The sequence below is a fragment of the Lichenostomus cassidix genome, chromosome 8 (genome assembly GCF_008360975.1).
Source record: "Lichenostomus cassidix isolate B80296 chromosome 8, HeHo_3.0, whole genome shotgun sequence".
NCBI classification, from domain to species: Eukaryota; Metazoa; Chordata; class Aves; order Passeriformes; family Meliphagidae; genus Lichenostomus; species Lichenostomus cassidix.
In genome coordinates, this window is record NC_139489.1 from 13,510,254 (window position 1) to 13,533,541 (window position 23,288).

Below are 23,288 nucleotides of genomic sequence, written 5' to 3' on the forward strand. Positions count from 1 at the left end.
AGGCCTTGTAAGCTCTGCTCAGCAACAACAAACATACCTGTTATCAACATAGTTTTTACCATAAATACAGATTGTAGCCCCAAACTATATACTGTGAAGAAAATTAACACTACCCCAGCCAAAACTAGCATGATGCTTTACAAGATTCCCATCTTTATGAATTTGCAACAATTTTGGTTTGAGACAGCACTGATTCCTGTGTCTTCATGCTTTATTCTACTCACTGGATATCTCCTTTCCGTCCTCAGAAACATTATTTTCAGTAAATGCTTCCATTTTTTAAATGGCACAAAATCTATCAAACCCATGTTCTCAAATCATTCTTGCTCATTTCAGCAAAAAACCCCTTCTTATTCAAATTAATGCCTAATTGTTAATGCCAACTAGTAATATATAGTTTTTCAAAGACTTCAGGTTGACGTAAAAAGTTAGGATAACACTATATGCCTCTAAAAAACCCCATGAAATAAAATGTAATTCAAAGGGTAGCCTTTCCCGGGCGAATAAAGTGCACATCTTTGAGATTTCTTTAATCAATAATTTATATGAAGTGTTTTTGCATGTTTCTCCCATCTTCCACACCACCAAGCTAAGCTTGGAATGATAAAACAATATTACAAATTCCCAGAAATTTCATGTTCAATGAACACTGAACACTTGACAACCACCTACAAAAGCACTGAAAGTCTTCCATCACATAGCTCTATTCTATATTTCCAAGTAAAGCTCATTCTGAGCAAGCAGATAAAAGTGATTTCCCCATCAAATCTCACAATACTCTGTCCTGTCAGTCCACTTGTTTCCTGTGTTCATAATCAGTATCAAGATCTTCATCTCTTCACCTGCAAGGATTCAGTATTAAGCATCTGATTGCATTTTCTCATGCTATACTCCAGTGCTTCCACTGCACCCTATAGGGATATAACTGTGTTAGTTTTCAAGTGCTAAAAATAAAACAAATACATGTCAACCCAAGGACAAAGTTGAAAGGAAACATACTTTAATGTAACCAAAGAAGAATATATTTAGCATTTTGCTACTAAGCAAGGATGAAAATAAACATGTCAACACATCTCTGTGTCTAACTGTGAAACCCACGCCCCACTCAATTCTTTCTGCAGCATTTATTATATATGAAAAGTGGATTTAGCCTTCATTTCTTTCTTCTGAAGAGAGTGACTGTTAGTACTCTCTTACTACTGCTGGCCACAAAGGGCTCCTGAACTGCAGCATCAAGCACTTCGATCCATTTAGGCAGTCAGTTTTTCTATCAATTAACAGTAATATAGCCATCTAAGGTGCATTTGGACAGTGGTGCATATTAAACTTCAATCTGGAATCCTTCCAAAACCAAATACAAGCGTAAGTGGGAATTGGCATAACACTCACTCCACTCCAGGAAGTGAAAAGTGATCTCTAAATCAGAACGTCTTCTTTTGTCTTTCTTTTATCATTATTGTTAATTAACTCTTTGCAAAGCAGTACTATTCCTCTGTCCCCAGAAATGAATGTTCATGAAAACCCCATGTGATAATATTTTTAAACATTGCCTTTGAAACAATGTGGATTTATTTTTTAACATTTTAAACTATCTGAACTTTAATTTTTAATATTGGGAAAACAAATAGTACAATTGCATACAGTAGTCTTAATTCTGGAGATCCTGTTTTCTAATTAAAGCTGATACTTTAATTAGAAAAGCAAGAACCATTATGTCTGCTTTATTTAACCCTTTAAAACACAAAGTCAAAAGTTTATTCTAAAATGTTAGAGCTTGTTTCCTGGCATATGGAATTCGAGGCAGAGTCAAAATGTTGGTGAGTATAAATTAATGTGGTAATATTGTGAAACTGTATTGTACAGCTGTATGAATATTTAAAAGAGAAGGCAAGGAGGAAGACTGGGAAATGCCCTTAACAGAAAGCTATTACTTGAACCCCTACAGAACCTGTAGGTTCTTGCTTTGACTGCCTGGAACAAGAGTATTCAGTAGACAGAGGCAATATGGAATCTCGTGGTGTGAAAAATTCTGGCTCCAAGCAGGTGCAACCCTCGAACAGGAAGATTTACTCTAATGCGCACCAGGCTCAAAGGCTGACTCCTTCAGTATGTCACCTTTTTACTCACATATCCATTCAATTGCAAATGATTCTTTTACCCATCAGTGTAGTAGGCATCAAGCAATTCCATTCTAAATTTAAAAATACATTAGTATTTTAAATATTAATGTTTAAAAGCTTCACTGGTTCTGGTAAACTTTCCAGGAAGCTCGTAATGTCTGCAAAAGTAGTTGCTAAGTATCATTCTGGCAGGATTTTAGGTAAGCATTAATGGAGCTCTAAAGAGTTCCTTGTGCTTAATAAGGGCCATTTGACTTCCATCAGTAGGATTCAAATGGCCTCAATTAACTTCTAGGTATGTAGAAAATAAAAATTAATCTGGGGCTAAGTATTCTAAAGTTCACAAGGGAAAAACAAAATCCAGCTAATATGCTCCAATATGTATGCTGTGGTACTTGCAGTCAAATTTCTTAGCTTTGACAGTTTGTATGCATCTTTCCAAATAAAATAAACTCTCTCCTTTAGGAAAATCCAGACTATTCCTTTCCCACCCTCATCATTGTAGAGTCACTGTGTCAACTATAGATGATGGAAATACCTCATCAAAAAGTAAAAGACTGGCAAGAATTCATCTTTTTTGTCAGGGACTGATACAAGGCCTATCAAAAAAATTCAGTGTCTTCATGACTTAGGACAGCCCCAAAAGCCCCAACACTTCAAGGCAGTAATAACACTTGGAATTTTCTGGAGATTTGTGGAGACATACAGAAGTGAAAAACTAGCACTGTTGGTTTCTGTGAGATGTCTTCAAACTGATAAAATTATAACACAAAACTAAAAAAAATTAGTAACTCATATAAAAAAATTATCTTGCAACATGCTGCCATGTACATTTTTTAAGACAGAAGGTCTGCAAAAGTAGACGCAGGGTAGCTTGGAAGATGCTATCCATTTCTCTATTTCAGGCATTAAGATTTCATTTCAATTTCTTGTTTCCTAAGGATTTACATACTTAGATTAATGTGTTCTCAATTAGTATGAGACATCTGCAAGTATCTATTAAAAGTAAAAATACTCTTTAACACAACATTAAAACATAGGCAAGAAGAAAATATTTTAAAAATGTGCAGAACATTAGAAAATGTAGATGTTCAAGAAATTACTCATTTGCCATATGTATCCTACAGAGACTTTTAAAATTGATAATAAATATCCACAGATGGAGATTCAAATCAAGAAATCATATTTCAGTCATTCTTGATGTTGACAATTCAGAGCAAGGGCATTCAGCAGTCAGCATCAGTCTGCCACATTTCACCTTCAAAACTCTATTTATGGCTTTCATTACCACCATACAGCATCAGAAACATCTTAGAAAAAAATCCTAACCATACCAAAAACTGGAAAGTGGCTTAGTGTCTAACTGCTTCTTGACCAATTCGTCTCCCAGCTCTTCAGACTCTTCAACTAAACCTATGCTGTCAATTTACCGCTGTCAGCTTTGGAAGAATGGGGCAACAAATTTTATTTTGATTGCAAACCTGAGCCTCAGATTACTAAAATGACTGTTAGATTACTAGAATAATTACCTAATAACTGCTGACAGGCTTGATCTCTTGGCCTCTTCTAACACTCCCAAATTGCTGGTAGATCCCTTTGGAAATATGTGGAATGTATCCAAACCATCAGAAATCTAAAAAAAATTGACAACTATTTTTCTAGACTTTCTTGCATAATATTGCCAATACCTGTGGGTAAAAACATATTTTGTCATTATGAAAGAAATCAGATATTCTGTATTAAATAGCTCATGTCATTTTTTGAAGTTTTGTAACATTTTTCTCCAGAGTGTCTTGCTTCAGAAGTAATACTTCCAGACGTCGTCACAGGCATTATATTTACTCACCTTGTAGGAAAACCCGTAGCATAATGCCTGCTTCTGTAATTTTTTTTTTTTTTTTTTGTTCAAAGTAGCATTGACACATATCTTTTTTCTACTAAAAGCCACATCACAGCACTTAAAACAGGGGCAAAAGCTTCTACAGATGCCAAGTCACTGTATATTTTGAGATACTCTGCAGTATCTGGGAGACAACCAATCCCCACAGAGAAAAGTACTTCCAATCCTTCCTGTGGGAAAAGAACCAGCAGGATTTCTCTTAATGTTATTTAGATAGGTACTAACTCTCTGGTTAATTAATGAGGGATTTAGACAGAAAAGTATACTGAACTAGGGGTGGGTGGGATGTGTGTGTTTGGTTGGTTTCAGGGGGTTTGAGAAGAAATAAAATCTCATTTTTGTACTCAAACTGCAAATACACAAGAAAGGCACAAAAGCGATCAATATTGAGACCTTAAGTCAGTCTTACTGAGTTCAGCAGCATGTTCAAATTCCAGCATCAATTGCTATTCCCTTTAGCTTATAATTATGTGTGGTTTCAGCAGCACAAATTCAAAAAGATCCCACAGATTATGGGCTTCCAGCTAAGCACAGAACGCACAGGAAGATATTTGACTTGCATCTCCAGAGATTTAACTTGTTCTACATTTCAGCCTCCACTGGGTACCACTGCCAAAAGACGATCCCATTTTAACCTTAACCGGCTCTGAAGAGACCTGGCCGTACACGCGATCCGACCCGCACGGATGATGGGCTTCGCATGCAAAAATTGGGGGGAGGGGGGCGAAAAGAGAAAATTAATACCTTTAATCCTAAAACGCCTCCTGGTTCCCTACTCCTCACACTGCGACACGCGCAGTCATCCTCCCTCCCCGCGCGAGGGCTGCCCGCTGCATTGGGGAAACTTCCCGAGGGGCCGCTGCCGCGCTCCCGCCGCACCTGCCCGCGGCCGGCCGGACAGCGCTGCCCCGTGCGCCCCGGGCCACCGCCTGGCTGCCGGCACTTCCCCGCGCTCCCGCCCCGGAGCATCGCCCCGAGCCGGCCACAGATCCCGCTCCGGCACCCCCCGGTCGCCCGGCGCCCCCGCAGCCCCCCGGCCGGACACGGCCGCGCTTCCCCGCCGGCGATGCTGAATCACGGCGGGCCGCCGCTCCGCCGCCTTTCCCCGGGGGTGGCGGCAGGCAGAGAGGACCCCCCGCCGCCGGAGGAGGAGGTGTCGCGCCCCGCCGGTCCCTCACCCTGACCTCACCTGCCGGGGCGCGGGCGGGCGGTCCTGGGGCGCTCCGGTGCTCGCGGGCGGCGCGTGCTGCGCCTCACGGGCGGCGCGATGCCGGGCGGGGCGATCCCGGGCGGCAGCATCCGCGCCGGGCACGGGCGGGAGGAGGAGCGGGAGGTTACGGCGGGGAGCCGGGACAAACCATTCCCTGCGAGGGGGCACTGCCGGCGGCAGGGCGGCCGGGCGGGGCGGGGGAGCGCGGGCCCTCCCACACAGGTACGTGCGACGATCGCGCCCGAGGGGCGGCGGCCGGCGTCCGCGGATCGGGGCGGGCGGCGCCGCGGGCGGGGGCAGCGCTGCCGCTCGGCCGGTGCCCCCCCTCCGCTCGCGGTGGAGCTGCCCGCGCCGTCTCGCCGCCCGAGGACGCGAGCGGACCCGCGGGTCGGCCCGGGCGCTGCCCGCGCGGCCGCCGGGAGGAGCGGGGCCGGAGCCCTGAGGGCCGGCTGCGGCCGCCGCCCTTCAGCCCCTCCGAGCCGCGGGACCCGGGGCCGGCTCCGGCTGCCGGGAGGAGCCTCGGGAACACTGCGGAGCGCTCCCCGAGCGAGGAGCCCCGCGGGCGCCCCGAGCTTGCCCCGCCGTGAGGCGCGGGGAGCCTCCCCGAGCGCCCGCGGGCCCGGCGGCGTGTGGGGCAGAGGCGTGTGGAGGCGCCCGCGGCCCGGAGTGCCGGCGGTTCCTGCGCACAGCCCGGCTCTGCCCGCTCCCCAGATTCCTGCCCCTACGCGCCGCTCCAAACAGTTATTTTTCCTCTTCCCCTTTAGACCCGTAGCCAAGTGTTTTCCTGCCGTGTGGACAACCGCTGTTTGCCGCTCTGAAAAAGCCGTGTCGGGCTTTTCCTGAAATACTTTGCATCCTCGCGTAAAGGCACGTGACCTAATCTGATAAAAGCATTAAGGATTGAAAAAACAGAGAAATGTTTGTCAAATAATATTTTTTAATTATCAAAAGATTAAAAAACTTTAACAACAAAGAATATTTAAAGAAAAAGTAATAAAACCCCGACTGAAATTGAGTCAGTTAACAGATTATGTAGTATCCTCTGTGTTTACCAAGGTTAGAAGCTCAATTCACAAGCGGTGCAGGTCACCATGACATTTGATTTTGGCTGAATTATGTTTGCCGTGGAACTAGCTGTAATCTTTAATTGACTTCTTATTTATTAATTAATTATTTTACTTTGTTCATAGTGTTACATTCTTACATCACACATTCCTCACTTCTACATACCTTTAAAATCAATTCCAGTCTAAGCTTTCCTGCGTGATCTCTCACCTAAAATAAGGCCTTCCATGAGAATGTCTACAACTACCTTTTAAAGGCAGTTAGAAATAAGTATGTTCAGTAGGTTTAGTTTCAAGCTAAACCTTTCTTTTTCTTGGACAGAAGGAACTGAAACAAAGTTGACAGCATTAAATTAAATTGAAAATTTATTTGCAACTTGATCAGCATTAAGTTTTTTGCTCTACTTTAAGATCTTTAAGGTAAGCTGATATTTTAATAGGAACAGATTGTGGGCTTCTTACAGATGCTAAAATGATTGTTAAGGACAGAAAACTACATGAAAAGTCCTTTAGGAAATCCTAGAGAGATATCAGACTGTTTTCTCATCTGTGGTATCAATTTGTAGCTTGTAAAGTTGAAGAACTTACTTTTTGCAGACATGGTATTTTTCATTGGGTTTGATTACAGATTGCGTTATTGTTTTTTACTGATGTGCAGGAATTATCATTTATTTGCCACTCAAACCTTTGTTGGGCTTGTTTAGAAAAAAAAAAAGGCAGAGATATAATTTCTGGCCACAAACATGTCATCTGATAGAAGCTCCCATGCTTGTTTGTGTATGTAAGTGTTTATAGTAACAGGTCTAAATTTTAGTGATAGAAAGCCCATGCGAAAGCAGTAGGATCTAAGCTTGTCCCCATGTAAGCAGTCATTTTGCTCACAGCTGTACAAAAGCTGTGTTCCAGGATGCTGCTAAGGAAAGGTTTGATTCCCTTTCCGTTAGTCATTTGGAATGCTGCCACTGACTGCAGATGAAACCATTTACAAGGTTTACATGCATTGCACGTTATCTCTGGGTCAAAGCTTGGGTTGGGCCTATAGCAGACCCTGCCTGCTTTGTTTTAGCTGTATGTCCACATTCCATACCCTAAACCAACGTCTCCGCCCCAAGCAATGTGCACACCTCTGCTGAGCAAAGCATATTATATACTGGGGAGAGCAGCAAACCACAAGTGCGAGTTTGTGCTGAGACATTGCACCCAGCTGTTGCTTTATACTTCACAGGCAAACCTGGAGCTTGGGAATACAGTTGTGGCCTGCTGTGTTCCTGGCAGGTTTTTAGGAAAAGCCTCCCCTTCCAAGGTGCAGCTAATGCTTCCAGTTTCCAGAGGGCTGGTACCAACGGGTGTGGGTCTCAGCTGGGAAAGTACAGCCCGTGACACATCCTCCCAGCAAAGGCCAGAGCCTCGCAGCAGAAGCGATTTTTCTCCTCTCCATCCCTGGGAGGCAGGAGGCATTAATCTCTTCCTGAACGTGCTCTTAGTTGTTGTTTCCCAGAAGCAGATCAGATTTACTTTTTTTAATGCGATCTGCATTCTGAAGCACTCTGTGAGTAAATGGTACTCGCTACCTCCATGTTGAAACATTAGAGATAACAAAATGTAGTAAGGAACCAAAGCAGGGTATTAAATACACAGATGCTTAATTAGGGGCATTAAATAGAGTTATATTTTTAATATTGAGCTAGTTTAAATATTGAACATTGATGCACTTGAGAACAGATGTGCCTAGATAATTATTGTAAATAGAACTAGTAATGAAAATAACTTTTATATGGCATGAAGATTATCTTATGAATTTCATAAATAAACAAACAGGCAAGACAGAAAACCAGAGACCAGGAATAATGTGCTTTCTTAAAAATCTACATTCTTAGGTTTTTCCATGCAAAAATTCTGGGTTCCTTTATGAATTTTTATTGTTACAATTGAAGAATGGTAAGGGCAGTCAGATCAATTCTATCTTTGCAAGAAAGACTGATGATTTATTTGAGCACAATTCATGTTTCACCTTTCCTGTTACTACTAACACATTCCCTGAATAACCATGAGCACTGTAATGCTGTATATGTGATCCATCTCCAAGTCAGTAAATACAGTGTCTTCAAATTACAAAGAGGATAATTAAATTCTCTAAAGAACACTGATTTTTTAACAAAGTCACAAAATAGACTTTGAAATGCAGGCCCATTTTTCCTGCTCACTCAACTGCCAGCTTACAGAGCTGCAGTGGGATCCATAGTCTGATGAGGTGCAGAAAACCTGAAGATGCATTTTACCTCTGCTGTTGAAACAGGCTCTGTCCGTGTGCAACTGTCTGGCAAATGCCAAAAAGAGTTTCAAAGCATTAAATATGACAATCACGAAGTTCAAAAGCTTGGAAACAGAATCAGTATATAGCTTTATAATAGGTATAATAGCTATTCCCAGTGTGTTTTCTTCTGTTTACACAACACTCATCTTAGAATATATTTACTAAGTAGATAATTACACTTTTCTAAACAGGTGCATTTTCCCAGTTGCTATAAAGCCATGCCGAAACATAGTCTGTGCTGTCATAAACCACCCATTTCCTAGTGTCAGCCTGGAAAACACTGCCAGTGAAGAAACAAGGTTGAGCTCAACTTCCCTCCCTATACTTTATATTCCCTTAGGATTCTTGCTACAATATTTCTCAGCCCATATAGAATTTTTGCTTCAAAAAGCAACAACTTTATTTTATAAGCCATCTGCTCAGTGTGCTAGCAAAATCCATGCAACAGCTTCCCAGCAGCATCAACACCTGCTAACAGATGTTGTTTCAGGCAGATACTGCCAGCCTGTCACAGCTTCTTATCTCCTCTCTCTCTCTAATCTTCAGAGTACTGTCTGGGGTTATCTCCTGGAAATCAAATGCCCAGCAAGATGGCTTGTTACTTTTTTATGTATCAGCAAACATGCACTTGATCGAGTTCATTAGTGCTGTAAACACCTTTTATTGTACAGATCAATGTGAATTTACAAGCTGTAGCAGTATGATATTGACATAATGTAGCATTTCATATACAATAACTTTTTATAGTCCTCATCACTCCAAACATGCTCTGGGTGAAACTTGGTACTGATGTAAGCAGATACTGTAACACCAAGGCTATCCACAAACTACAGTCAATTATCCTCAAGCTTAATGAGGTTCCTTTGGTTCAGGCATGATTTGAACAGCTTTAAGATAGGAACACTTCTATTTCTAACCTCACAAAATATCATTTTGGAGCTTCTATCTGTTTAGTAATCAAAGTTTGGAGGTTCTTCTTCAAATATCTCCAAGTTCCCATCTGCTGTCTGCCTCTGTTTAAGAAAGGAAGAGTCCCAGAACTTCAGCACTTTGGAGAGACATTTTCTTTTGTTGAGCAGCCATGAAGCCAGTAAAGAAAAAAATTATTTTACTGCATGTAGTCTGTCAGATCAAATGAGCCATAAGTTGAAGGAATGGGGAAACTTGTATCTGCTGGTCAGCTAAGTTAATACGGTCATCCAGGAAATAAAAACAGTTTTTGTAAATATTCACAAACGGGGGCAAGTTCATACAATGTTACTAAATACTTACACTATTGATGGCATGCAGGCCCAAGTAGAAAGAGGAGTGTATCTGTTCAATTCATACCTTATATGAAGGTATTCATATATATAGAGGAAATTCATCCATACGGGTTTGTGGAAATAAGTCTGAAGTGATTGGCTCATTACTTTGATGTATTGTAATGTGACAACTATTGGCTGTTATCTTACTATCACCATAACCATTTTTAAGGTAGATAATTGGTATCTAAACTTTATGGCCTAAAGAAACTCTAACTCTTTTAGAGATGTTGATTCAATTGACAGAAAAGTCTGCATTTATTTTCATTATTATGGCCTCCTGATGCTTTTTTAATTTAAATTTCACCTGTGAGGAAAAGAAATAATTTGGCATAAGATACTAGAATTTGCTTGGATAGAGTAACACAATTCATAAGCAAAACTTTATTCACTTGGCAATACCATATAAAAAAGTTATTTTTATAACTGAGATGGGTCAGCTCATGCACACAAGAAATATAGAACATAAGGAGACACTGACAGAAAGCACTCACTGAATCCGGGCTGTGTGCAGCAATCTCAGTCTTCTGAAAATTAGATGAACCTTTAAGGCCTCAGATTTATATTATAAAGAGGCAACATATCAGGAGGCAGCAAGAGCAGGGCTCCTTACTAAGAGAACATAAACCAGGAGAGCTCCCACAACCCAAGAGAGCAGCCCCAGCCCCCAGACAAGGCAGACCTGGAGAAGTGGACAGACCTAACCAAGAATCGTATCCTAAGGCAGTATCACAGTGACAAGGCAGGTCCAAGGTCAGGCCATGAAGTCAGTCAATAGACAAGGATAAGGTCCAGCAGTTACCAGGCAGATCCATAATGAAGACAGGAGTGAATCCAAGCTCAGGAGCTGCCTGAGCCACAGCCATGTTGTGACTGCACAGGTGATCAGCACTCCTCCAGTATAGCTGCAGCAAGAACTAAGAGCTCAGGGCTGACTTTAAATAGAACTCCTGAGCCTATAGCTGTGGGGAGGTCCCAGCTGAGGCTTCTCAGGGCCTTTAATACTTTTTAGTGCCCTCAGTGCTCTGACACAACAGGATTTAGAAAAATCTGGAATTTTTTTTATTTATTTTATTTTATTTGAAATTCTGTAGTACAGATTGTAGGACTTTTCCTGTTATCTTTCACAAGCAACTTTTGTGCAGAATATCTCATATTAACTTAACCAATATTTATCTGGATAGGCATATGAGATTTAATTCAGAGTGTAGAAGGAACTTCCCTGTTCAACAATAGAGTTCTGTTTGCCCTTTCAATCAAATCTTGCTGTTTACAACAGGAATTTCTGGTTCTAGAAAAGGTAAATGACATAAGGGTTAACTTGCAGGACAACTAAGAATATCCTGACATAGGTAACATCTTCTACAGATTGAATAATGTCTATTTGCTCTTTTCCTGTAACTTTTAGATACTAAAACATTGTCTCTATTGTGTAGCATTCACCAACAGGAACTATTAACAAAGATGATAAAATAAACTGAAATGTGTGCAGTGAGGATTTATGGAAGCACACTGTGAACTGATGTCACTGAGAGAATGCAAATTTCCAGGAACAAATTAGCCCATGTCTTGAAACCTGTTTTATCCCTCTTTAATATAATGAGTAGAATGCAAATATAGAATGAATAGCCTGATATTAACCTTCATGTCTTTAAAGCACAGCGCTTCTGTTAAAAATAAGAATTTTTCTACCAATGATTCAGAGCAGACAGTGGCAGATTATGGGTTTGCTACAATCCAAGTCCCATGCTACTCCTATGTCAGACTAAAACTCTACTGCAACACAGTGAGTAGATAAGAAATGTCACATTTTCCAAAAAGTGTGATGGAATCAGCAGATCCATGAAGACTTGGCAAGATTTTATCATTCAAAGTTCCAGCTGCAGTTATACAGGATTAAAATTCTCATTCCATTTAATTATTTTGCTTTTTACCCTGTTTTGACCCAGGTGTATTTTCTTGTTACTTTGTTCTCATTTTAAAGACTATGTAAGATTTAAGATTGTATGAATTTGGATTGCATAAACAAGAATTGCTTTAAAGTTTTTTTCTACTCTCAGACAAATGAAAGGCAGAATCACTTTCACAGGATTCAACCAAAAGTTCTAAATAACTTAATATTCATTTTTGAGATCCAGTGAGCCTAATAAAGCTACTACTTTGGACTTTTTTCATCATCTAATCAGAAATGCAAAGATTTTACATACGAAATAGTGTAAGTTCTTCATAGCTAAAGTTTAGTGTATTTTTATATTGAATATAAGTTATAGAGATATTATGTTAATGCAAACTAAATGGAGATTTTAATCTTAAACATTAGCGATATAAAATGGAGTTCAAAGTTAATTAGTTGTTCATCTGTGACCAAGTTCACCTGTCTATATATCTCCCACAGACAGCAATTATTTTACAGACAGCAGGAGGGATATATGGGAAGAATATATTTTAAATCTGGAAAAGCAGTAATGTAGTAACTTCATGTTACTACTTTTAACAATAACATACAGCAGTAATAATAATAATTTTCTGAAGCAACTTATTGTATTGAAACACTGCCAGGAGAGGAGACATTTTAAAACATTATCTGGAAAAAAAAATAGTTCTGAAGTATCAGGGACACAGAACTGCCAGATTGTTTTCTTGTTTTGCTTTGTTGGTTTTTTTAAATTTCTTCAGAAATCTGTATAAGATAGAACCTGATGTTTCATATTAATAAGAACAAGCTTTGAAATATTTATCAGCTAACAAATATTTAACCCCTCTATTTATCATGTCTAATAGCAACTCATATTGCAAATGGTAGCTTTTTCACTGTTACTTGAATTTCCCTAGTACTTTTTAATTAGCTTTCTAATAGGCTTTTCACCTTTCTAAAGCTATCACCTCAAAAGGCACAAAAAAGTCTCATTACCAAAAAAAATGCTAAGTGGAGTTGTCACTTTTTTATAGTCAAAGTATTTTTTCTCATATTCTTCTTTCATTACATGTTAATATTTAATCAGTATATATTTATGTCACAACAGAAAGCCATATAGAGAACAAGGAAAAAAACCTGCTTCCAGAAAACATGTTTATTTTTGCCATATATCACAAATTAAAACAGACTATAAGAGCATGAAGCATTCAAAAAGAAATGTGCAGAACAAGTCTGTGAAAAACTGTATGTCTGCTCATATAGGTAAGGCTACACTGGATCTGTCCCCAGATGACCTCGTTTTTCCTCAAGGTCCCTAGCTTTTGAAGACCACATGTTGTTCCACTGATGTTTACAGGGGTTGTCTAGGCAACCAGATAAAACAGAGGTTTAAAGGGGACTGCCCTGTCTGTGCTTTGGACTCCAAGCTCACATCAAGGAAGGGGGCCCTGCAGAGTGGAGAAACACAGCCTGGGGTAGGAGAATCCTACAAATTTTAGCAAATCTTTTGCCACAACTGCTTGTTGTAGCAGACTACTACAATTATACTTTACATACATATGGTGAATTTTGATTCAGACTATGGAGTGTAATTTTTTTGACTGTAATAGATAATATTAACATGATTTACATTTCCTTATGATCTCATTGGATTTTTATGTCCAAGAAGTGACAGTGACGACATTATTGAGTGACTATGATTAATTATTTCAATTCTGGTAGAAAACAGAGACCCCATTCAAAATTAGGATCCCATTGTGATGCAGCTGTACAAACATATATTAAAAGACTGTGTCTGGACCAGAAGTCTGCAAATTACTCAGAGTCATCAGGGAAAAGACAGCAGCACACCTGGAGCAGACACAGGCAGGGATGAACCTGAACACTGTGTGTATTGCCAAGATTGTAACACAATCACAGTTTCTCCTAATCATAAGCAACACCTTTTCTCCCCAAATAAGATAGGTTGCCATCTTCTCCTATTTTCTTTCTTAAAAGACCATATTGCATATTCTGCTGTTGCATAAGGAAAGTTCTACAATTCTTCCAAAATTATTTTATCTGTTCTCCTTTCTTCTGCACATGTATGTGCTCCAATTCCCCTGGCTTCATTTTCTTCTCTCTACCATTTCCAAACCTTCTCTTCTGTCCTGCAGTATTTCATTCCTTCACCATGCTCTCCATGGCAGGATGAGGGTTCCCTCCCCAAGGGATCCAGCTGCTCTGCCTGTACCTCCTTCAGACTTTCTCCTCCCTCCTTCCTTGAAATCCTAGCTGCCATGGGAATCCTGCTCTCCAATACCACTGAAACTTTCAGAAGCCTTTTATTTCTAACTATCTAACCCTAAAACTTGTGGGTGAAAAAGCACTGTATAAATGGTAAGTATTGGTGTTGATTGTGTTAATATTTGCATGTTAAAGGATCAATATACACACTGTTTAGTTCCCCATTCAAACAGACAATGCACTTAAAAAAATACTCCCCCCTTGTCATCTAGAGGGAAAGTGAACTTTAAACTGAAGGAGAGCAATTGCAACCTGGATTTACCATTTCTAAGAAATTATAGGAATCAGTTATTCACCCAAGAATAATTTCTAACGTGTCTTTTGTGCCTATTCAATACACTATCTTATGCTAACTTTGAGGAATGGATATGGCCAATTACAGCCTTGTCTCTTCAATATATTGATGCAATGTTATTGCAAAAATGAAAAGAGGATGCAAAAGAAGTATTTTCTTTGAGGTAGTTTATGAGGAGTAGCAGGCACAAAACTAGAAAACCCACCCACACCCAGTATTGCAGGTAACATACTCATGTTACTGATGGCAAAACTTCATTTGAGTATGAAGAAATCAAGATTTCATTTGTGACTTCAGAAAAAATAGTTTCTCATCAGCAATGGCTTTTATGGCCTTTGTCCCTGCTTGTGTGTGCTCAGGGGATCAGAAATCTGGTTTGTCTTTTCAGTAACGATGAGGAAAGGCCCTGAGTGCTTTAGACATGCCTTCATCTTTGTTCAACACTCTCAATGAAAATTAAGATCTAATGTATCAAATATTTGGAGGAGGCAAGGGTGCCAAACACCACCAAACTGTGCTGCTGAATTCCATTAGTTTTATGAACTCTTACAAAATAACAATTCTGGTTAAATCTGCAGAACAGTGAAGGGAAAGAGCAAGTAAATGGAATAGGGTGGGAGAGAGAATGACCACAGGCCAAAAGGGATAGAAAAGAGGGAAAAGCAGAGTGTGAAACTAAAGGCATAGAAAGCCTTTGGGGTACAGAAGAGGACACTTTTTGGGGAGGAATGGAAATTTTTTTTTTAGTAGTAAAAAAAATGTAAAACTAGGAGGAACAAAAAATATCTGTTTAAATCATAGGATAACATTTACTGTCATAAAGTAGGCAGAAGGGAAGGTTTCCGAGGAGAGATGTCAAAGGACAAAATCTAGCTACTTCACGTGATCTACACATAAAATGCCATTGCCTCAGAGTTAAAATGTTGCACCTGAGCATGACAAATAAGTGCAGATGTTATCCCCAAGACAGACGGATTTCTATACATCCTCTGTTAGAGACCTTGATTGATTCATTTTACCTGAAATTATTTAAAAGGAATAACAGCATGGGACATGAGAAATGCTTGAGGATAATTTTTATATGTAGACATTTATTGGTTAATATATTACTTGGGAATGCATCTGCTCTTTTCACAAAAAGGAATAGAGTTCTTTCTTGTAAATGTGATGGTTAAAATCATATAATTTAGTATCAGTTTAAAAGCCCTGTCTTCCACATTCCTGTGCAAAAACTGTATTTCACATGATTACCATCTTTTAATATGGATTTTAAAAATAAAAGCTTCACTGGAAGCACTACATTTATTTCAGCTATTATTAGAAAATTACATTTATATTTCAGATGTGAAACTGAGTTTAGAGAAAATCTGGGTTGGACTAAATGCAAATAGAAGTCAAAGTTGTCTGTTTCATGAGATTAAAACAATGATTGAAAACACTCAACTTCTCTTTCTTGGTGAAATCCGACATACATCTATCTACTAATATCAAAGCATAGTCTGACAATGGCTTCTCAGACTCTGGAGTTGAGAAGAAAAGATTTTACATTGACATTTGCATTACAACTACTTGAAATAACCACTTCTTCTTTGTGCTAATGAGAATTAATAAGTTCTTCTTGGCTTGCATCATAGATATTTCTCTTTTTAGCTTTGTGAATCAAAGACAAACCAAAAGAAATCCAAAAATAGTAAATAAACTTTATAAGCTGGTTTTTTGGCTGCTTTTTTTTCATATGCAAAGTGGCTTTCACTCTTTGTTGCTTGCATGGATTTTTTTCAGTAGATTCACACCTATGAATATGATACTATAATTGGTTTTGCTTATTATTTGTCCTAATGAAATCACTGGCCTAAATGTTCTTTTAGCGATTTAGCTTTCTGGCTTGTAAGTGTGAGGAAAAGGCACTGCAAACACAGGATTGATGAACATCTACTGAAACCCTCTGAGCCTGGAACGACTCGTCATTCATGGCACTAGCAATAAAAAATTTTTAAAAAGACTGAGAAGAAATTGAAGCATTTATAGGCTCAAACTCTGAAAATACCAGAAACTACTGGAAAAGAAGGCAAGAACACTTCAGTATACATCTGGAAGCAGTAAGTGTTATTTAAAAGCAAGTCTATCAGGAGGAGGTTTTCCTTCTGAAAATAGCAAGTGCTGATGCATTTGGCATATTTAACACTTCTCAGCAATCCAAGAAAAGGAGGATATTCATAAAGCTGTTACAAAAAATGAGGAGTATTGCATTCTAAATAAAAATGAAGCAAATTAAAATTATATGGTTTGGTCCTGAATGTTTAAAAGTATTTTCTAATTTATAAGACTGGGGTGAGAATTTTATCTGCTAGAGGTGTACAATAAAGCATGGCATTAGGCTGCCATAGGGTAAGATCTATTGAAGATTTGTAGATTAAAAAAAAAATTAAACCCTTCCAACTTTAAGAATTTTTAAGAAGCCATTGGTTTTCAACAGAAAGTAGAGCAAATAATACAGAAATAGACTCCTGGGAGAAGTGGATTCCAGATGAGGCAATTTAGAATCTGCCAGGAAACTAGTACTTGAATAAGTGTTGGACTGGACAGTGCTGTGGAACCTCAGATATTACCGAGAGCTGAAAATACCATACGAAAAAGATATTAGAGGCAGAAAAACATACAGAGCTTGAATTCCTGAGCAAGGAATAACAACACAAATAAAGCAGATGGAAGAAGCTGAACATTAAGCAAAAGCTTGTATTAATTTGTTTTCAAGTGCCAGGGGTCTGAACCATGAACAAACTGCATGTTGCTGCCTTGGATGATTGTTTTCTTTAGAATAAAAACACTTGCAGCAAAAGATGGTGTGTACAGAAGAAAGAATAAACATGAAAGCAAATGGGACATGAGAGCAAATGGGACATATTACCTTCAGTTAGGCATACATGCACAGCTCCTAGTATTTCTAGGAATTGTGCCGCAACTCTCAGATAAAAACAGCGGCTTGTAGAAAGATAAGGGGTAAAATTACAGGTTTATGAAAGTGATTTTTTTCCTGTTTAAAAATATGTGTTTCTAGAAACAAATAATCAACCAGGAAAACAGACTGTTTTCCTATTTTAGATGGCACTACTGAAGATATTGCAGCAGAAGAGCTGGTTATGCATTAAGAACCTTTTTAGCTAGACTTCTTTACCCAATACAGTGATATGTGATAGTGGAACACAATTTACAGGACATACATTTGAGCAGAATACAGTGAAGCTGTGTAGATTTAGATATGAGACTAATAGTTCTTCATCATTTCTCACTTACTGAGTGCAGAGTATGCACAAAAGCTTGCTGAACTCTTTGAACTTTCCTAGCTAGAATTAAAATGACCTTCAGTTAACCTAGCAGATTTCACTTCCAAAGTGAGTTAGGCTAAACTGAATTAGGGTCATTTTTAATTCTGAAGAAAAATAAATACTGAGACATTTAATATAGCTTAGTCTACTTTAAATTAACAGTTGTAATTAACTTGGAGATCTCTGTAGAAAAGACCTAAAAAGATAAATTTAATACACTACTATTTTTGTTTTTTGTTTTTAATCTTCTTAATTCTGTAGAAGGTGATTCAGAGTCTTAATATACAGTAAGAACATTAGTAGAATATTGATCATCTCTCAATTATGGTAAACATGCAAATAATCAAGTCAACTACCCTGAAAGTGGCTTACTATATAGTTTTTTTAAACAGCTACACATTTTTAGTAACTTTAACTTTGACTACACAAGTAGTATTTCTATTCAAATCTGTGAGAGTAAACTAGAATCAAATGTCAGACGAGTATACCATCAACTTTTACCTATGTTTCATTCCTTTTATAGTTCACATGCAGCAATACAAATATGTTGCTAAACTACTAAAAATACAAGAAAAATTGTGCACTTTTTTTGTTTTCCTCTACTCAATATGTACAAAATCAACTTTTCAGAGGTGCAGGAAATCAAGATAATATACCTTACGAGGAATTTTTTCAAATGAGCTGATGGCAGCCAGATACCCACAAAACAATCACAAAGCCAGTTACATAGACAAGTCAGTATGAGTTTTCCCTAACAGTGATGAGCAATTCCTTCTGAATCACAAAGTTACAGAAGCATCTTCTACAAATTTGGAATAATCTGCAGAACAATTATAAGCAACTGAAAAAAGTGCTGCTTGGCTGATAGCAAGAGACTACACCCACTCTGCCAAATGATCATAGGAGATAAAGGCCAAGAACTGAGCAGCTGGACTTGCCCATTAAGGCAGGCTGTAGCATATCTCTGAAAAAAACATGTCTATTCTGCAGGACATTGATCTCAACACACCACCCGTCACCGCCTGTGAATTAATATGTAGCCACTATCCATAGAAAATTTGATCAAATGCTCTCTTGTCAGGAGGCAATATTGACAGCAAAAGCATAGAACCTGTTTTGTTAAATTAGGTCTAAAACATCAGAAAAAACTCCACCTCACAACTTTATGGCTCTCGAGAGGCTTGTGGTGAACTGTAGTTAAAAATCAATAAGGGAATATATAAACTCTTTGCTTTTATGTTTACATGGGGGTGTTTTGACCAGTGGCTATCTTGGGAAATATTTGGGAAACATCTAATGCCAAGAAGGAAAGGGTAGCAGTGAAGTGTTGGCTGCTGATGTAAACTTCCTTTGGAGCTTTTTGCTTTACGTCTACCTTAGACACACTGAAGGAAGCCCAAGCTGCCCTCAGTTAAGACTTCCTCCAAAATAAAATGTCCCTCAAAATTGTAACATTAACAGCGTGCCAAACCCATTCCTGAGGCTCCAGATTCCTTTTGGATTCACAGTTGAAGGGCATCAAAGAACATTTTTCAGGAGATCTGGCAGAGCAAGTTGTTGGCCAAGTTGCTTTAGTTTCATCATGGATTAAGGGGCTGGCAATCTCAGATATTGTAGAAACATGATGTAAGTCCTTTCACTCCTCTCTGAGTGGGTGGGTCCTCAACTGGAATGAATTTGGCATCAGTGGATTAAGCCTTCCCTGCAGAAGGATGTAGTTTATTGCTGTCTGCATAGCTAGTACAGGGAGCAGGGGAAATTGCCGTACTCCTGCTTTCATCCTTTCCCTTAGCACATCTACATGACATAATTGATATATTCTTGGCAGGTCTGAAATTATGCTGCAGTGATGAATATTCCTGTTTCTGGGTCAGAAGCTGTAAAATTTGGAAAATATCTTCCATATTCACAAAGAAATACATATGCTTCTTGGCACGTTAGCAACCTGCTAGAAAAGCATCCCACACTGGCAGAACAGGGGTTAGCTGAGAGCGGGAAATGTGCCAGTAGCCTGGAACAACCCAAAAGGAAAACAAAGAGTTAAATGCCAAATATATCAGTCTGTTTAGGAGTAGAGAAGGAGGCTGCCAGGAGTATTCAAAGATGCAGGAATGTGGGATTTTGGGAAGAGCAGCCTAATTTGGTATTCAAACCCTGCAGTTTACAGACGCTGCTGCAATGGTAAGGCACGCTGGCCACAGAAACAGAATCACAACTAAGGCAGGTACATACTCATAACCCAAGCAGAGCCTACATTCACAGGGTAAGGATGATCAGTACAGGTGGGCTAAACCATCAACCTGTATATGCCAACCCCTTGCGATGCAGGCACACCTCAAATATGAGAGAAGAAAAGGAAGACGCATAATGATTTAAATTTAGTGACTTTAGTGTTTCAAATGTGTATTGAAAAAAAACTGCTGCAGTTGCTACAGAAAAGCTACTATCTCATCTAGAAATCAGAATGATTATGGAGTGAAATGATATGTGGCTCCAGAAGTAATCACCATATGAACAGGTGATTTCTACTAAAAGCACGTGACAGTCTTTGGTCTACCAGAACTTTTATCTTTTCTGTCCTGAAATGACCCTCTTTAGTTCTAAGTCTATGTACAGTAAAATATGTGAGTTTCATGAAGGAATTATACATCTGATACAGAGCTTTAGGCTTTTATCAGAGTAAAGGATTAGTATTGCTAGGATATTCCTAATTGATAGTTCCCAACAATAGGTAAAAAAATAGATGAGAACCTACTGAGAGTCACTGAAACAACATCATCAAATGCGTACAGTTCTAAAACTAAGTTGACTTTCTTAGAATATATTTTTTAAAATCTCATATAGATCAGCAAAACAAATGAAATTTGATTTTTTAGATTGCACCTTTAGTGAAATATTTTAACATACCCAAACAGAACATTTTGCCTGTTTGTATGACTTGATTTTTTAAGCAATTGTGTTGAAAGAAAGAAGACAAATTACTTGTATATAAGCAGCAATATGAAGCATTTCAGCATAAAAGGATTTTATATAAATTAAGGCAACTAAAGAGTAGGGCTAAAGATCACAAATGTCAAGTAATGTTTTGCACATAATTTCTATAATCAGTGGTACACTTTGTTATGAATTAATTAATATTAACTTGTTAATATAACGTAAGTTGTGTGAGTAGTGTGAATGTGAATACAAACGTCCAGCCCTAACTCCTTATGTCTGTTATCTTTGCCTAGGCATGTAATGCTAGGACCATGGAAATGGTTCATTTAATGTTTCACAGCACTGTTGACTTACATTTGTTACATTCCTGATAGTGTTTCAGTAAAAGCATTTCTGCAAATCCATCATGTGCATTCAGAGCACGTGGCTTTTTGAGAACCAGTGTCATTGCATAGGTGCATATAGATAGATACATAGATAGATACATAGATAGATACATACATAGATACATACATACATACACACATATGGTGCTGGACATGTATATGTAGGATTTTGCTGGAGTGCCTGCAATGACCAGCTGATCCTTGTCCACCATGACCCAAAGGGCAGTAATGTCTACTGGCCCTTGGTGGATCCCCACATATGCAGCCTTTGCAGCATAATTTGCTAGCGAAGGGATGAGCTGTAATGCCAGGAATATGCTAAAGATGCTGCAGCATATCTCATTTGTTAGCAATGCCACTGCTGTCTTCTCAAGGATATCAAAATGCCTGTCAGCACCTGGATGAAAATCAGCTGACTCAGCCTCAATCTGGCCAAAATGAATATTATGATGGCTAGAGTGGGGAAAATGTTTAAAATTGGGATAAGATCTTTACCTTTCTGAGATAGCATCTTCAGATATTTATTGAAATACTATAGCACCTCAGAGTTCTATTTTTTGTCATTGTAAGAGTGATCAAGATGACAGATGACAAAAGTACCCTCTCCTTTTCACATGCTTAATTTATCCTCCTGGTGCAGATCTGGCCATTGCAATCTACATGCATTTCCTTGGCAGAGTGACTTACTGGTAACTCACTGAACCTCTTTTCAAGTGCATAAAGAATGCACAGATTCCAGCTTTTCCAGCTTTGGCAAAACAAGACAGCCTCCTTCAATAGTAGCAGCTTCACTGCTCTCAATGGTTTGCAGGTTATTTCCTCACTGTGTCTAAGTCTTGTTTCTGATCTTCAAAGCAATAGAGACCTGGCTTCCTCAGAGACAGATTCTTTAATCATAGAAACACAGGTACTCCCCTGATGTATGCAGTATCACACAGCTTAGGATAATGCAAGTGAAAAAGTGAAGAAAGTCAGGAGAAAGTCCTTTAAACTGTACTTAAACTGATCAAATCTCAGCCTACAAACCATCAAGATAAGTCAGGTAAACGTTCCCAAAACTTTGCAGCCATACAATCCAGGCAGCTTCTGCAACTGTCAAGGTAGACCACACACTGGCTACATTTGCCCAGTGTTCCTATGCCATGTACTCCACTGCACAGGCACAGGAAACTGGAAATCTCCCTGAAGTATCTACTTTAGTGTGCATTAGTGTATGTGTATAAAATCCTGTCTTAGAGTAAGGTAACTCAGTATTAGGCCATGACAGTGTGTGCTTCACCAGCAGGCAACCCACAGTGTTGGGAGAGGATTTTGATAGCCCCTGTGAAGGATGGTAGCCAGAACAATTCCTGCAGCCTTGGGAAAAGAATGCTGCCAGAAGAGGCTGGGTATCACATACATTGTCCTGGCAGAATACATGCAGTTTGTGATCCATAAGATTAGCACTTCTGCTCTCCACTCTCCCCACTTTAAAGCACATAAAATAGAGCCTTTTTTTTTTGATAAGCATTTCCTTCCAGAGCTAAAACACTCAAAGTGTTTCACATGATAAATATATAAAGAGAGCTATCATCAACTTGAAAGTCACAATACCGCTTGAAAATGTGTAGCTGTAGCTATTTATGATGGGTGGCAGCAAAAGGGGGGGAGGAAAAAAAAATCTTTCCTGGCAGCCCGCTTACTTTCTACGTTTTTTTCTATAGTCTGGTGAGCCGTGTAAAAACAGTCACTGAACAGGCGGCAAGTGCGAGTTTCCTCCCGTCGGCCGCCGGAGCGCAGGCCCGGGCGGGTGTCCCCGGGGATGCTCGGGGGCGCGGGGCGGGCGCAGCCGCAGGGCCTCGGCCCGCGCGGCCTCCCGGGGTCACCTTGGGCACAGCGGCCTCGCCCCCGCCTCGGCCGCTGCCCCGCGGGCGGGCCGGGCCTGCCCTGCGGCAGCGGGGGCGCTCCGGGGCCGCCGCCTGCCAGGCCGGGGGTGCGGAGGCCGCCGCGACCCCGCGTGTGACGGCCGCGGGCACCCGCCGCCCCCGCCCTCCCGAGCCGCTGCCGGGCCGGGGGCGCCGCCCGGGGCTCCCGTAGCCCCTGCCCCGGGCCAGCCCCCGCCCGAGGCGGCGGCAGCGGCCCGGCCGTGGTCGGCGGCGCCCCCGCGGGCGGCGCAGCGGGAGGAGGCACCGCCCCGGCCGTCATTTCCGCCGAGTGCGGGGCGGGGGAGGGGGCAGAGCGCTCGCCTCCTC

The 23,288-nt window shown here is 40.1% G+C and overlaps 2 protein-coding genes across 10 annotated transcripts in view; one reads left to right on the plus strand and one right to left on the minus strand.

Annotated features, from left to right (window-relative positions):
* TTLL7 (tubulin tyrosine ligase like 7) overlaps positions 1 to 5,350 on the minus strand; it is a 63,361-nt gene extending 58,011 nt beyond the window's left edge. For 6 of the 9 annotated variants that reach the window (XR_014853736.1, XM_085067933.1, XM_085067927.1 and 3 more), the window contains exons 1-2: positions 5,210 to 5,350; positions 3,650 to 3,753 (exon numbers count right to left, since the gene is read on the minus strand). The gene's annotated coding sequence lies outside the window, so the exon portion shown is untranslated. Of the gene's footprint in view, positions 1 to 3,649; positions 3,809 to 4,899; positions 5,020 to 5,209 lie in introns of those variants that run through there. The other 3 variants (XM_085067928.1, XM_085067929.1, XM_085067931.1) reach the window with 3 other exon arrangements.
* Positions 2,275 to 16,685, plus strand: LOC146433866 (uncharacterized). Its single transcript, XM_085067315.1, has 4 exons — positions 2,275 to 2,320; positions 4,820 to 6,714; positions 12,936 to 13,090; positions 13,185 to 16,685. The coding sequence occupies exons 1-2, from the start codon at positions 2,275 to 2,277 to the stop codon at positions 5,815 to 5,817; spliced, it is 1,044 nt and encodes a 347-aa protein (XP_084923441.1). The 3' UTR covers positions 5,818 to 6,714; positions 12,936 to 13,090; positions 13,185 to 16,685.
* The last annotated feature ends 6,603 nt before the right edge of the window (positions 16,686 to 23,288 follow it).

Bases quoted from the DNA above. Each gene is read 5' to 3' on its own strand.
- LOC146433866 (XM_085067315.1), top strand. From the start codon at position 2,275: ATGTCTGCAAAAGTAGTTGCTAAGTATCATTCTGGCAGGATTTTAG. The intron at 2,321-4,819 runs GTAAGCATTAAT...CGACACGCGCAG, and splicing joins TCATTCTGGCAGGATTTTAG to TCATCCTCCCTCCCCGCGCG.